This window comes from Drosophila bipectinata, chromosome XR (genome assembly GCF_030179905.1).
Source record: "Drosophila bipectinata strain 14024-0381.07 chromosome XR, DbipHiC1v2, whole genome shotgun sequence".
NCBI classification, from domain to species: domain Eukaryota; kingdom Metazoa; phylum Arthropoda; class Insecta; order Diptera; family Drosophilidae; genus Drosophila; species Drosophila bipectinata.
In genome coordinates, this window is record NC_091735.1 from 8,788,062 (window position 1) to 8,803,644 (window position 15,583).

Here is a 15,583-nt window from a genome sequence, read left to right on the forward strand (position 1 = left end):
AAGGAACACTTTTTCGTTTAGATGGACAGTTGTGTAAAATATTTATTTTTCAATATTTTTTTGACATCCCACTATGTTTTTCCGGATAGTGATAGCCTAGCGCCTCTTTATAATACACTACTTCATCTGGTAAAATCTTTCTGAAATTTAATATTTTTTTGTCTTAAAAATGTACACGTATACTAGAATTCTGCTTAAGATATGAAAAGAAATTCAAATTTATATTTTTTAATGGGCCAAGGAAACAAATTCGCAAAAAATCAGCTAAAATAATGCTTCAACTCGGCATTGACCCCCTAAATTATCTTCGCTCCTTAAAAACATACAGTATCATACAAAAGAGTATCAAACATCGATATTTTTCTCTGGTATTTAAAATAAAATCATAATATTTTTTATAAAAAACAAAAAATCGATACGATATTCTTTTCAATTTCCGACAGCCCCAGCTGGGAGCAGTCGCATTAGTGTTGCAAAACCTTAAAAAAAAAGTGTTACAAAGCTATGTAATCTTAGTGAGACCAAACACAAAATTTAAAAAAAAGATATTTTAGTAACAAAAATATTACGTATTTCGATATAAATAAATATTTTTGACATCCCTCGTCCCTACCAAAAGCTGTCGCTAAGAACAGACCGGAATAGAACAGAACACAAATATTGGCACATCGCACCAAGCTCTCGCATTATCATCGCTTTGCTTACTTTAACCCGAAAGCGAATCGTTGAATCGTTGCTTGTATCACCCGGTGCAAACACCCACCTTGTGTTCATTTAAGTCTGTACGCCAAAAAGCGGGCCAAAATCAATATCTACTTGTGCGGTTTTCGCGGCTTTTTTTGTGATTTTTTTTAAAAACAATCAATACCCGAAGGTAACGTGTGTAGATAAATAACAGTTCATCTCAGTGTGCGTTGCGTTCGTTGACGCTTGACATATTGGTACACATTTTATTTGTTATTTTACCTTGTTTGCCATTTCCAATTGCATGCAAACCCAAACCAGAGCTGGCATTAAAATCCTGAGATATCCCTTCAGCAACCCTATACGCCCATTCAGCAGTTGGACGAGCAGATACGGGATCTTTAGCAATGTGTTGGGTGGGGTGGTGAAAGGAGGGAACGTCACTCGGTACACACAATCACAAAAAATGCACGCATGCAGTGTAGCAAGCATTTTGCGTTTGAATGTGTATATAAACATTGCCTAGCTCGCTAATATGAAGGAAAATTAAAAATACTAAAGCATATTAATGAAAAAAAAAACACTTCAGTCGAGTGAAAAACATTCTCCTTCACCAACTTTTTTATAACTTGAACTTTGCGTAAAAAATAGAATTTTGTAACAAATTATTTGGAGCTAATGGGCTGCACTTTGAGTATTTCTTAGTATACCATAAAAATAATTCTACGTCATATTTCTATGAGTAAGTCTATTCCTGCGTTCCCGAACTTAAACCTGCATCTGCATATGCAGAGTACATATGTACATACAATAAATATGTACGCACTACTTCGTTTTGGTTAAGATCTTAGCTGGGATGTAATGTTTAGTTGATTCGTGATTATCCTACAGTCCTCGCCGTTCACTTGCTTATTGGAAAAACTAATTATTTCGATTTATGTCACTCTAAAGGATACTGGCGCATTCACTTCACAACTATTAAACACTAGAGGAACCAATTGAGTAAATCAATTAAATCGTATTAGTGCTAAATGTCTAAAAAAGCAACGTTTAATATTTTTTGTGAGTGTCTTATACTTTGTGAAATCTGTACATAAATTTATAAACTGATTGCGAAAATTTGATTGCTCATCTCGTATTTAAATAAGTACATGTCCAGCCCTATTTTCAAAAATAACATAAGCTCCATTCTTCAGAAAACCTTTTTTTTTTATGCAAATGTGTACATAATCATCAACCGCAATTGCTCCCAAAATATTAAAAACTAGTTGCATCTATTTACTGAGATATCGCCCTGTCAAGGGCGACAAATGCCTATGTTAGTGGCCGTGAAATTCTCCTGTAAAATTAGCTTTTTGGCGCTTACGTTATTTTCGCAAATAGAGCTCGATATGTACATAAATAAGTAAATAAGGATTTTGATACGTTTAGGGCTTAAGTATCACACTTCTGTGTGTGATGTAACGTATTATTGTTTTTGCTGTTGAAAATTATTGTCTACATATATGTATGTACATATATATACATATATTCTTTAATTTGTAATTAGTAGAATATTATTCAAATTCAGTACACGTCAGCACAGTGAGGACTTTTCAATATTGAAGAAATTCCTTTGATAGGAATTGACACAAATAGCAATATTACACAAATCTACGCTTTTAATCAAGCACCTTAATCTAACATTGTGGGGGGTCTCCTGTATATAACCATTCCGTTTCAGGGTTATATACATATGAACATTTATACATACATACGTGTACATACAGTATGTCAAGAAACTTATTACACACGTAAAACGAAAAACTCTCTTTTAGACTACATGAAAAAAGGCTTTGGTGTTTGGTTGCTTACATTTTATGTTTTACACAGAATTTTTCTTAGAACTGCAAAAATAAAAAAATTAAACCACGGGAAATCAGTAAAGATAACAAAAAACGAGTATACACTTTTTTTAACAGGTCGAGAAACTCTTATCACAATGTAAGCAATTATTTGTATTGGTGATCATTTTGTTTTTATACCCTTGCAGTGGATACTATTATTTTGGTCAAAAGTGTGCAACGCAGTTAAGGAGACATCTCCGACCCTATAAAGTATGTATGTACATTCTTGATCAAAATTGCATCCTTAAATTATATGAGCATGTCCGTCTTTCTGTTTCATACAACATATAAGTGACATAAGTCACAACGGCTGGGATCGGCAGACTATATCATGTAGCTACCATATAACTGATTGATCGAAAATGGTATAATTTTGGTGTTTTTAGAGTTCAAGAGATTCATGAATATTATTTTTGGCAAAATAATTCGACATACCAAATTTCATAAGGATCGGCCGAGTGTCATATAGCTGCTATATAACTGAACCGTACAGATTCTTTTTTGGTCAGTTAATCTGACCCTAAAAATTTCATAACGACTATATCTTATAACTGCCATATAACTCGGAACGATCGGAAATGGTATTTGGTATTTGGTAAAAATACCAACTTAGGTATTTTTGAAGATAGAAACTTGGGACTTTTTTTTAGATTTTGTATTGTAATAAATTTGTTTTATTATGATATTTTTATGAGGATCGGCTAACTGTATTCGATGTTTGTGATATAAAATCCGGTTTTAACTGCATGGCTATATCAACTTCGGTTCCGCTCCTTAAGTTAGTTTTTCTTTCTTGTTTTTTATTACTGCACGTTTATGTACGATTTTTCGGGAAAAGCGTTATAGCTTCAACAATTTATATAAATTCCTAACAAAAATATTGTCTCGTGTTCTGTATTAATCAGACTTTATTGATATGTGACATGAATGAAAGAATTTTTGCAATTTGTTCCGAAAAACTGGGATCAAAATCCGAAAAACACGAATAAAATGCGAAAATTTACATTTCTGTTATAAAAAAAATTATTTTAATATGAAACTCTCATAAGTATTTAAAATTGTATCTAAAGTTACGGTATATATCTGATTCAATATATAAATATCTAATAATATAAACTGCCACTTAAATGCAACGGTATATTAACGTAGGCTCCGCCGGAAGTAAGCTTTTGTTCTGGTTTTTTATGTTATAGAGTTATTAGACCCCTTAAAATTATATAGGGAAATATTTGGATCCACTGAGGTTGGAAAGGTGTTTGCTGTTTAAAAGGAGTATAGGAAATGTTGAAAGGATAGAAATCAGTCTGGTTTGGCTTACATTTTTATTTTTGGCTCAGATTCTACTGCTACTAACTTTATACTTGCTGTACTTCTTGTTATCGCTATCGTTGTTGTTGTACGTGTTTGACCCGACCTGAAACTTTCGTATTTCACATATATAATACAATAGAATGGGCACTGAAACCAAGAGCAACAGTTACACAGGACAGATATCAACAAGTGGCGGCAACCCGAAAGTGATGAAAGATTCTTTATCCTTAGTTCGTCAAACTGTCAAGCAGCATTCACAATCGAACTTTATCCAGAATCACTGCACTTCAAATTCAGAAATCGACAACGAACACAAAACGAGTGATATTCGACTAAAGCAAAAGGATCAATCCACTGTGCCCTTTGTTCCCATATTTGTTGAGGAGGCCCATGTAATTCGAGGGGCCAAGGAACTGTTAAAGGTTATTAGACCGTCCTGGGACCTCAGCCACGTCGAGTTTAAGGTAATGTAAGCTCCATTCATTCAAAAACTTCGTAACGATGATCACTTCATTACCTCTAAATCATTATCCCATTCAATAAAAAACCACCAACACCACTGTCAATGCCATATTCTTTACTCCATTAGATAAGAGTAGTTCGACGATCGCTTGCTGATTCGATCGCTATCCGGCCAGTTTCCCAGAATCGCTGATGATGATGATGTACGTTTCTCTATACTTTGTTACGATCACCAACTGGTGTACGGACCTGAGATATTTGTAGATGATAACACAGCTTGGGCCGGGCTATTGCACAACCAACTATGTTTTCAATAATAATAATCAGATACATACATATGTACATATATTCAACGTGCACGCTTCAACCTTGAGTATAGTAAATAGACTTTGTGATTTTACTTTGAGTTATTGGGTTGTTGTTAGAAATTAACATTATTCTTGGTGGTATTAGTGTTAAGGTTGCAGTAACATAGTTTTAAATTTTGAGTGCTTACTTGATGGCATTATAAACAAGTTTTTAATCTAGATTTTGACATAAACGCAAACGAAAAAGGTCGAGTGGCAAAAGGTTAAGGAAATTCCAAATATTCTGAGGTACATGGACTGAAGACGTTCATTTAAAGTTCAGTTGGCACAAATTTAGGAAATACCGAATTACCATTCTGTTGTTTTTTATACCCTTGCAGAGGATATTATAACTTTGGTTCAAAAGTGTGCAACGCAATAAAGGAGACATCTCCGACCCTATAAAGTATATATATTCTTGATCAGTATCATCTTCTGAGTTGATATAAGCATGTCTGTCTGTTTATACGCAAACTAGTCTCTTAGCTTTACAGCTATCGACTCTTAACTTCGCACACACCCTTTTTTTTTTTTGCACGCAGTATATATGTAAGTCGGAACGGCCGGGATCAGCCGACTATATCCTATAGTTTCCATATAACTGATTGATCGGAAATGGTATAACTTTGGTGTTTTTAGAGTTAGAGAGTTCAAATTTTACACGAGCGCTATCTTTGGCAAAATAATACGTCATACCAAATTTCATAACGATCGGTCGACTATATCTTATAGCTGCCATATAACTAAACGACGGAAATGGTATTTGTTAAAAATACCAACTTTGGAATTTTTGAGTACAGAAGCTTGGGACTTTTTTTTCAATTTTGTATTCTAACAAATTTGTTTTCAAACTTTATCCGATATTTTTTTTAAATATATCCGATCTTTACTGCTAGGGTATATTTACTTCGGATACGCACGAAGATAGCTTTTCTTTCTTGTTAAATAGTTATAGATTAATAGTTAAAGATTATGGTGCATGTGTGTATATGTATATTCTGGAGAGGAATTTAATTTGAATTTCGTTCATTTTGCCTTATCGGATCCCACTTATACTCGTTGACCTCAGTACGCAATGGCGTACATATGTACGTATAATCTTTTTGATTGGCCCAGTTTATATATTAAATTTACTGAAGTATCGTATGAGAAAAATTAATTCAAAGTCGTAAATTAGAAATGTAAATACTAACCCAAATAACTAAAAGCCGCACATAATATTAAAGATACTGATTGAAGTAGTTGAAATTAGGCAGCTTTAAAATTACTTCGAATATGCTATAATGATATAAAGCAGTGATCGGCACTCAATACATTGATATGATTTTACCGCATTAGTATTAGTAACGAAAAGCAGAAAGTAGGCTGTTATACTGGCATTTATAATGTGTCTGTGTGGCAGAGCTCGGGTAGAAAAATTTCCTATACCCGCGGGATAGGGCTGTGCCGTCCACTGATAGAAAGCTATAATGAAAAAGATGGTTCTAAAGATTCATTTATTTGTAAATCTCACTAGGAGTATTTAAAGACACCTAGATTATGGCTAAAGGCTTAAGTCAAATAGTTTATCACCAAAGTGTACACGAGTTTACCGCCCATATGAATGTATTTATATATAAACGCATGTGAAGCCGATAACGACGGCGACTTGTGTGTCTCATACTGTAGTTTTTGTGAAGGGGTCTGGGCAACATTTTTTTTATTGGTGTTCCATTGAAAATTTTCCATTGCCTGTACTTAACGCTTTTATCTTGACTAATACTACCTCTTACCACTAACCATACAGCATATAGACAACCCATTTCATACAACGAAAATGGACGCGAAAATTTCTTGCGACAGGCCCCAGCAGGCCCCAGAGCGGATTTCTTACGCTCTCTTACGCTCATCGTTCGTTCATCTTACGCTCATTCTCGCAATAAATGTTTTCTGTTTCTCAGTCTCTAAACGGAGCGCGATGAAGAAGGTTGGCCTGCGCTTCGGTTGATCTTTGTATGTATGCGTGTCACACATTCACATACATGGGTGTATGTGTGCGTGCGATTTCGTTTCGAAGCCAGCGCACAAAATTTTGATTTTTCTTACTTTTAAGGCTTGCTACCCTAACAAAATTCGGGTATTCGTTATTTGATGAAATGACGAAAGAAATTATATTATTTTTTATTTTATTTTTTTTTATTATTTCAGCATACATTTTTAATTTATTTAGGAATAAGATTAAGTGTTAGTAGTAAAATGTTTTCTGTATATATATTTTTACGAATCATTAAAAATCAATATACTGAGAAAGTGTCAGAGTATATTTCGGTCGGAGTCACTTAAAGCGCCGATTGCTTTTAAGTTTTTGTTGTTCTGCAAGAGGCTTGTGCATGCCTACTCTAACGATGGAATGATTTTTAGGGGAGGGTGAAGACACGAAAACAGCTGATGGACTTGTTTACCTTTTTTGTTTACAATTTTTCAGGCACTTGTTATTATATTTTGGGTTATTGTGAGATTTAATTAAATTATTGTCGTTAATTTAATAATTTCCTTATATATATTTCCTTATATATAATAACTTTAAAAAGTAATTTAATTCTTCACCCGTCTTCACCCTCCCCTAAAAATCATTCCATCGTTAGAGTAGGCATGCACAAGCCTCTTGCAGAACAACAAAAACTTAAAAGCAAACGGCGCTTTAAGTGACTCCGACCGAAATATACTCTGACACTTTCTCAGTATATTGATTTTTAATGATTCGTAAAAATATATATACAGAAAACATTTTACTACTAACACTTAATCTTATTCCTAAATAAATTAAAAATGTATGCTGAAATAATAAAAAAATATAATATACAAAATAATATAATTTCTTTCGTCATTTCATCAAATAACGAATACCCGAATTTTGTTAGGGTAGCAAGCCTTAAAAGTAAGAAAAATCAAAATTTTGTGCGCTGGCTTCGAAACGAAATCGCACGCACACATACACCCATGTATGTGAATGTGTGACACGCATACATACAAAGATCAACCGAAGCGCAGGCCAACCTTCTTCATCGCGCTCCGTTTAGAGACTGAGAAACAGAAAACATTTAATGCGAGAATGAGCGTAAGATGAACGAACGATGAGCGTAAGAGAGCGTAAGAAATCCGCTCTGGGGCCTGCTGGGGCCTGTAGCAAGAAATTTTCGCGTCCATTTTCGTTGTATGAAATGGGTTGTCTATATGCTGTATGGTTAGTGCTCTTACATAACCCTTACACATACACATAGAAATCAAATCACGTAGAAGACAACTGACCGGCATTTATCTTAAAACTTTTCATTTTACTTTCTAAAAAATATTACGACTTAACAAGTAATGCTCTAATCCTTGCTAATTTTAGAGCTTTACCGATGGCATCACGAACAAACTGGTTGGATGTTTCCACAAAGAAATTGACAAATTAAACGATGGGAACAGAGGATTATATTTGCCGATTAAAACTTTGGGCGTTTCGCCAGAGCAGGGAGAGAGTACTGTTATTATTGAAAAAGAATTCTCAAACTGTACAGCGTCGGATGATGTACCTGTACAGTACTCCGATAACGTAGTGCTAGTCAGAATATATGGCAACAAAACGGACCTGCTTATTGACCGCAAGGCAGAAACGCAAAACTTTTTACTACTGCATACCTACGGCTTGGCGCCATCGCTCTACGCCACGTTCAAGAACGGCCTCGTTTATGAATATGTACCTGGAACCACATTGAATACCGAAAGTGTGCTCGGTCCAGAAATTTGGCCCTTGGTTGCTCGTCGCATGGCTGAGATGCATCGCAAAGTAAAAAAAACTGGGGATACGTCGACACCATTGCCGATGATATGGAAAAAGACGCAGAGCTTTCTTGATTTAGTACCTGAACGTTTTAGTGATGCTGATAAACACAATAGGTAAGTTTAATATGGTCGTGTAATAAGATTCAAATTTCATATTAAAGTATTTAAAATTGTAGAGTAAAAGATACGTTTCTACCTATCGCTCGCTTGCGGAAGGAGTTTAATAAGTTATACCAATACCTCGAGGCTCTTGACAGTCCCATTGTTTTCTCCCATAATGATCTTCTTTTGGGCAACGTTATCTACACAAAAAACCTAAACACGGTAAATTTTATTGACTACGAGTATGCAGACTACAATTTTCAAGCCTTCGATATCGGAAATCATTTCGCCGAAATGTGCGGGGTAGACGAAGTGGACTATACTCGTTACCCAAAACGCGACTTTCAACTGCAGTGGTTGCGAGTCTACCTTGAAGAATACCTTCAGCGCAGTCAAATTAAAAATAAGGACGTGGAATGGCTTTACATCCAGGTGAACCAGTTTGCGTTAGCATCTCATATTTTCTGGACCGTATGGTCGTTATTGCAAGCTGAACACTCCACTATCGATTTTGATTACGTTGGGTAAGTATTACTAGTTTTTAGGATATAGAACAAACTTCTAGCTGGTGGTAAATTTGTCAAAGTTGTAAGTCATTGAAGGAATCCTATAACTCCGACCCTTCAAAGTATATAGTATATGGAAAAATTCCAGAATGAGTTTACCAGCGATAGCTACCATGTAACTGCATTATTTCATGTAAAAATTTCGCCACATTAGGCTGTTTCTATTATTGTTGATTATATATACCTATTATATACTTATTTATTATACTTATACTTACAATTTTTATACCCTTGCAGAGGGTATTATAATTTTGTCCAAAAGTGTGCAACGCAGTGAAGGAGACATCTCCGACCCTATAAAATATATATATTCTTGATCAGGATCACCTCCTGAGTTGATATGAGCATGTCCGTCTGTCTGTCCGTCTGTCTGTCTGTCCGTTTCTACGCGAACTAGTCTATCAGTTTAAAAGCTATCGTCTTGAAACTTTGCACACACCCTTCTTTCCTTTGCACGCAGTATATAAGTCGGAACGGCCCGGATCGGCCGACTATATCCTATAGTTGTCATATAACTGATTGAACGGAAATGGTAATGGAAATGGAAATGGATCGGCCGACTATATCTTATAGCTGCCATATAACTGAACGATTGGAAATGACCCAACTTTCGTGTTTTTGAAGATAGAAAGCTGGAACTTGGTACAGATTATATTTTTGATCAGTTGATCCGACCCACCAAATTTCATTAGGATCGGCCGACTTTATCCTATAGCTGCCATGTAACTGAACGATCGGAAATGGTATTTGGTAGAAATATCAACTTTCGTATTTTTGAAGATAGAAGCTTGGAACTTTTTTTTTAGATTTTTTATTGTAATTAATTGGTTTAATTATGATGTAATCATAAGGATCGGCCAACTATATCCGATGTTTGCGATACATATCCGGTTTTAACTGCAAGGGTAAATCAACTTCGGCTCCGCCCGAAGTTAGCTTTGCTTTCTTGTTTTAAATGTATACTTTAAATTATACAAAGAATTAAAATTGTTTAAATATTTTGTTTTGTTATTAAAAATATATGTTTTTATATTTTTTACATGCGCCACGATTGTGTCATTTGCGATCGTTCAGATCGTTTAAAACAAGCTATAGGATAAAGCTATAGGTCAGTCAATCCTTATAAAACTTTCTGGAACGGATAAATTTGCTAAAAATAGAATCTGTCGAAAGTCGTAACCTTTTATCTTCAAAAAGGTCGAAGTTGGGCCAAGTGCGTAACCTAGAGTACGCCATAATGGTTTCACAGCACTTTCAAAAAAAACCCTACATTTTTATACCCTTGCAGAGGGTATTATAATTTTGGTCAAAAGTCTGCAACGCAGTGAAGGAGACTCCTTATTAATGAGTTCCTTTATTGTTTTAAAAACTTATATGTTCACTCTTCTATGTTAGGCTTTCATTTATATTTGGCTTTTTTGTGGTTTATTATGAATCATTAGCTGAAAACTGTAAATTAAAGTTAAAATTTAAAAGCTACTGCCATTTTGTGCCGAGTTTGACGCGACACTTTTTAAGCAATTTTTGCTAAATTTAACAGTCAGGAAATTATTATTTACGTCACTCGAAAGTTTTTAAAAACATATATGCAAAAGTTGACCGTGTATTTTCTAAATGACCGAAAACATAGTTATTTAGTTCAACAATGTCGTGAGAATGTCGTGCCCATTTAATTTATTATGAGTATCCGTATATTCTTAATCTTATAAGGAGAACGAAAAAAAATATTCATGTCCATCTGTATTATTGTTTTTTAGCATTTTACTCGATTAATTTAAAAGCCTACCGAGTCTTGCTCGTACCGTCGATATGCTATTTTTAGAACTCTTTACATCAGTGGTCGGCACCCAATACATTGATATGATTTTAGCGCATTAGTATTTGTAACGAATAGCAGAAAGTAGGCTTTGAGCATGGCGTTGGTTCACACATTTATACTTTGTGTGTGTGGTAGAGCTCGGGCAGAGAAATTTCCTATGCCCGCGGGATAGGGCTGTGCCGACCACTGCTTTACATGTATCCGTGAAAAAAAATTGGTGCCTTCGTATGTGTGTGTGACTGCTCGCACGACGGTGTAAAAATGTTTTGCCTTCCAAATTTCAATTTCTCGACGTTTCTGTTTACAATGCGCCGATGTGCTGGTAGAACAAATAGCCCTTTAGTTCAGCGCTGATCGACTCAGCGTGGTAGCCTAATGCATAGAATAGTTGCTCTCTGTACAAATTTCCAAGGTTAGAATCCTTCTTAGAACTTCGATGTTTTTCTTTTATCTCTATCTTTAATTGTAGTATTGAAGGAAAAAATTAAAATTTATGACCGGTAAATAAAATTCCAAGGGAGTACGTCATTTTGTCATCCGACACGTCAGTAACTATTTTTCCTATTCCGTTAATTGGAGGGTAGCTTAAAGTTAATATTGGAGGGTAGCTTTATCCAACCTAATGTTGGTATTGAAGTAAAAGCAAGATCCATTGCAAAATTCGAGCTGAAGAGTAAAGATAGTAGTAGCTATTTCTGATCTCTTTGCTCTCACACTGGTTCGATGTGAACGTTTCAAACATTCATCGTTCCAAAGATGTTACGTTCTACAAATAGAATTCTCTCTTTCCCTCTCTCATCTTCCAGCCGTTTGTCGTGAAACCCGCTCTCAAATATTTTCATTTTTACAGCGGGTTCCACGACGCGGCCTGCAAAAACGGCGAAGAACACGCACTTATAAGAGATTTGTACAGCTGATTTTAAAATTTTGTATTTTTCTTCATTGGATTATACATTTTAGAAAACACTTGAAAAAAAACAATTTAAATATAATACAAATAGATTTACAACAAAACAAGAAAGGAAAGCTAACTTCGGGCGGAGCCGAAGTTGATATACCCTTTCAGTTAAAACCGGATATGTATCGCAAACATCGGATATAGTTGGCCGATCCTTACGATTACATCATAATAAAACCAATTAACTAAAATAAAAAATCTAAAAAAAGTCCCTAACTTCTATCTTCAAAAATACGATATTTGATATTTCTATGGCAGCTATAGGATATAATCGGCCGATCCTAATGAAATTTGGTAGGTTGGATCAACTGGCCAAAAATTGAATCTGTATTAAGTTTCAGCTTTCTAACTTTAAAAACACCAAAGTTATACCATTTCCGATCAATCAGTTATATGGCAGCTATAGGATATAGTCGGCCGATCCGGGCCGTTCCGACTTATATACTGCAAAGGAAAGAAGGCTGTGTGCAAAGTTTCAAGACCGAACCATAATATAACCAATTCATTACAAAAAAAAATCTAAACACGAAAGGAAACACTTCGGGCGGAGCCGAAGTTGATATACCCTTGCAGTTGAAACCGGATATATATCGCAAACATCGGATAAAGTTGGCCGGTCCTTATGAGAATATGATCATATAACCCAATTTATTATAATAAAAAATCTAAAAAAAAGTACTAAACTTCTTTCTTCAAAAATACTAAAGTTTATATATGTATCTACAAAAAACCATTTCCGATCGCTCAGTTATATGGGAGCTATAAGATATAGTCGGTGGTTCTTATAAAATTTGGTAGGTCGGATCAACTGACCAAAAATATAATCTGTACCAAGTTCCAGCTTTCTTTCTTCAATAACACAAAAGTTGGGTCACTTCCGATCGTTCAGTTATATGGCAGCTATAGGATATAGTAGGCCGATCCCTATGAAATTGGGCATGTCGTATAATTTTTCCAAAAATAGCGTTCGTGTAAAACACCAAAGTTATACCATTTCCGATCAATCAGTTATATGGCAGCTATAGGATATAGTCGGCCGATCGGTGTGAAATTTGGTAAGTCGGATTAACTGATACAAAACAATGAAGGAGTGCAATGCAGTGAAGGAGACATCTCCGACCCTATAAAGCAGGGGTGGGCAAGCCCATGGCTCCTCGGGCACTCAAGGCTCCCCCCGTAATTTTTGGCGCTAGCAAATCGTGCCAAACGATCGAGTCGCGCGGTCAGTGAGCCGTGAAGATTTACAAAAACAATGCTACACAAATTCCGAGGCAGGTAGCGGGCCCGACCCCGCGGTCCCGAGTTTGCAACAAAAATTATTAAGGGTCCGTTTGCGCACAACGCGACGACAACCATCGCGAGGGTGGTGGTTGTTGTTATAATTTGTTGTTTGGCCGAGCTGCGGCTCCGACCGTTAGATTTCGTGCCCACCACTGCTAAAAAGTATATATATTCTTGATCAGGATCACCTCCTGAGTCGAGTTGTCCATCTGTCGGATTCAACGTGAACTTTTTCTGTTTTAAAGCTATTTAAAGCTTCAAACTGTGCAAACATCCTCGGCCCGAAGTAAACTTTCCGTTCGTGCTTAGATTTCTGACTGTTTCGGTCAAACACAACAGAAAAATCGGTCTCCTTTCTCGCCGTTTTTCCGGTCTTCCTCCTGTCCACCTATAAATGTTTTTAAATGACAATTTTTATACCCTTGCAGAGGGTATTATAATTTTGTCCAAAAGTGTGCAACGCAGTGAAGGAGACATCTCCGACCCTATAAAGTATATATATTCTTGATCAGGATCACCTCCTGAGTTGATATGAGCATGTCCGTCTGTCTGTCTGTCTGTCCGTTTCTACGCGAACTAGTCTCTTAGTTTTAAAGCTATCGTCTTGAAACTTTGCACACACCCTTCTTTCCTTTGCACGCAGTATATAAGTCGGAACGGCCTGGATCGGCCGACTATATCCTATAGCTGCCATATAACTGATTGATCGAAAATGGTATAACTTTGGTATTTTTAGAGTTAGAGAGTTCAAATTGACACGAGAGCTATTTTTGGCAAACCATTACGACATGCCAAATTTCATAAGGATCGGCCGACTATATCCTATAGCTGCCATATAACTGAACGATCGGAAATGACCCAACTTTTGTGTTTTTGAAGATAGAAGTTTGGGACATTTTTAGGTTTGGTTTTTGTATTATAATAAATTTGGTTATATTATCATATTCTCATAAGGATCGGCCAACTATATCCGATGTTTGCGATAAATATCCGGTTTTAACTGCAAGGGTATATCAACTTCGGCTCCGCCCGAAGTTAGCTTTCCTTTCTTGTTTTATAACAAATGTGCTGTGTTCGAAAAAAGTGTTGCTATTTTGTAATGAAATAAATAAAACAAGAAAGGAAATCTAGCTTCGGGTGTTACAATTTTAAACGCGTGAATATCGGAATCTATAAGAGAGAGAACTATCCGATTTTAAACTTTGGACTATCTGCGTGGATACGCAGATCAAGTCCTGTGTTAAAATTAGATAGTTATAGATATTTTTTCTTTTTCCAACTATTTACTTTAGTTTTTATTTCCAAAGCATACAAAAAGATGCAACAACAACATGTACATAAATCAATAATTATCATTTATTTTCTTATCCCAATAGATATGCGTTTCTTCGCTACAATGAATACTTGGCCCGTAAGGAGGAGTTTCTATCATTGTCTGCAGTAGAGAGCAACGAGTGATTTAACAACCCCCCGCCGCCGAATGCATTTGGAATAATTAATATGTGCCCAGTGATACAGTGTATATGCCCAGTGTATATGTAAACTAGGCTTGAAAGGATACTTATGTTATAAAATGTATATACAACGTGTATTCAAAAATCATAAAGAAAATAAAAAAAAACTGAAGTCCAACTAAAATTGGTGCTCGGTTCGGCCTTTATTACATGTATATAAAGAATTTGTATATGCTCTTTAATTTTTAAATTGCTTTTTGGTATTTATATATAAAAGATAGACTAAACTGTAAACATTGCCATCATCCTTAAATTTTTGTATTACACAAATACGTACATTAGTTTGCTCGATTTTTTCTTTTAAAATAAATAAATTAAGGTGAGCGTAAAATAAAAACAAGAAAGAAAAGCTAACTTTGGACGGAGCCGAAGTCGGTTATATATCGTAAATAATAGAGCTCATTTGTTAGAATAAAAAATTAAACAAGTAAATACGGCTTTATTCCAGTTTCCCGACTATATTATACCCGGTACTCATCTCATATCCATAATTAAACTAACCTTTATAGTTTAAACTTTAGAGCAGGTGTGCCCAAACGCTGCTTACGACGGAGAAATTCCAATAAATTCAAAAGAAAACACCAACACTTGTAAGGAAATTTTTTTTTATTTCAATGGACACACCGAAAAAATTAGGGAGATACATTTTTATAATAAAGAGAATTATGAAATAACAATGCAAATGCACATGAATATGGGTGATATATTTATATTTTTACATAGTTTATTACTTTATCAAAATCAATAGTTTATATTTAATTTAAATTTAAATGCCAAGGATTGTTTACATTTCAAATGACGTGCCGACAATGCAATAACTAAAAGCATAATACAATTTCTTGAAGT

The 15,583-nt window shown here is 35.2% G+C and overlaps 1 protein-coding gene and 1 long non-coding RNA gene across 13 annotated transcripts; one reads left to right on the forward strand and one right to left on the reverse strand.

Annotated features, from left to right (window-relative positions):
• Positions 1-575: 575 nt before the first annotated feature.
• eas (ethanolamine kinase 1) lies at positions 576-14,901 on the forward strand. Of its 12 annotated transcripts, none has more exons than XM_017233773.3 (5): positions 576-874; positions 4,021-4,345; positions 8,064-8,611; positions 8,674-9,123; positions 14,600-14,901. In XM_017233773.3, exons 2-5 carry the CDS (start codon positions 4,022-4,024, stop codon positions 14,679-14,681), a joined length of 1,404 nt encoding a protein of 467 aa, XP_017089262.2. In that variant the 5' UTR covers positions 576-874; position 4,021; the 3' UTR covers positions 14,682-14,901. The 12 variants fall into 12 exon arrangements, with proteins under 12 accessions (XP_017089262.2, XP_017089263.2, XP_017089264.2 ...); XM_017233774.3 differs by lacking the exon at positions 576-874 and adding an exon at positions 922-941; XM_017233775.3 differs by lacking the exon at positions 576-874 and adding an exon at positions 1,204-1,426.
• On the reverse strand, positions 4,021-5,939 carry LOC138925684 (uncharacterized). Its single transcript, XR_011441882.1, has 2 exons — positions 5,884-5,939; positions 4,021-5,823 (listed from the first exon to the last, which is right to left on the reverse strand). It is a non-coding gene; the product is annotated as an uncharacterized lncRNA (long non-coding RNA).
• Positions 14,902-15,583: the final 682 nt, after the last annotated feature.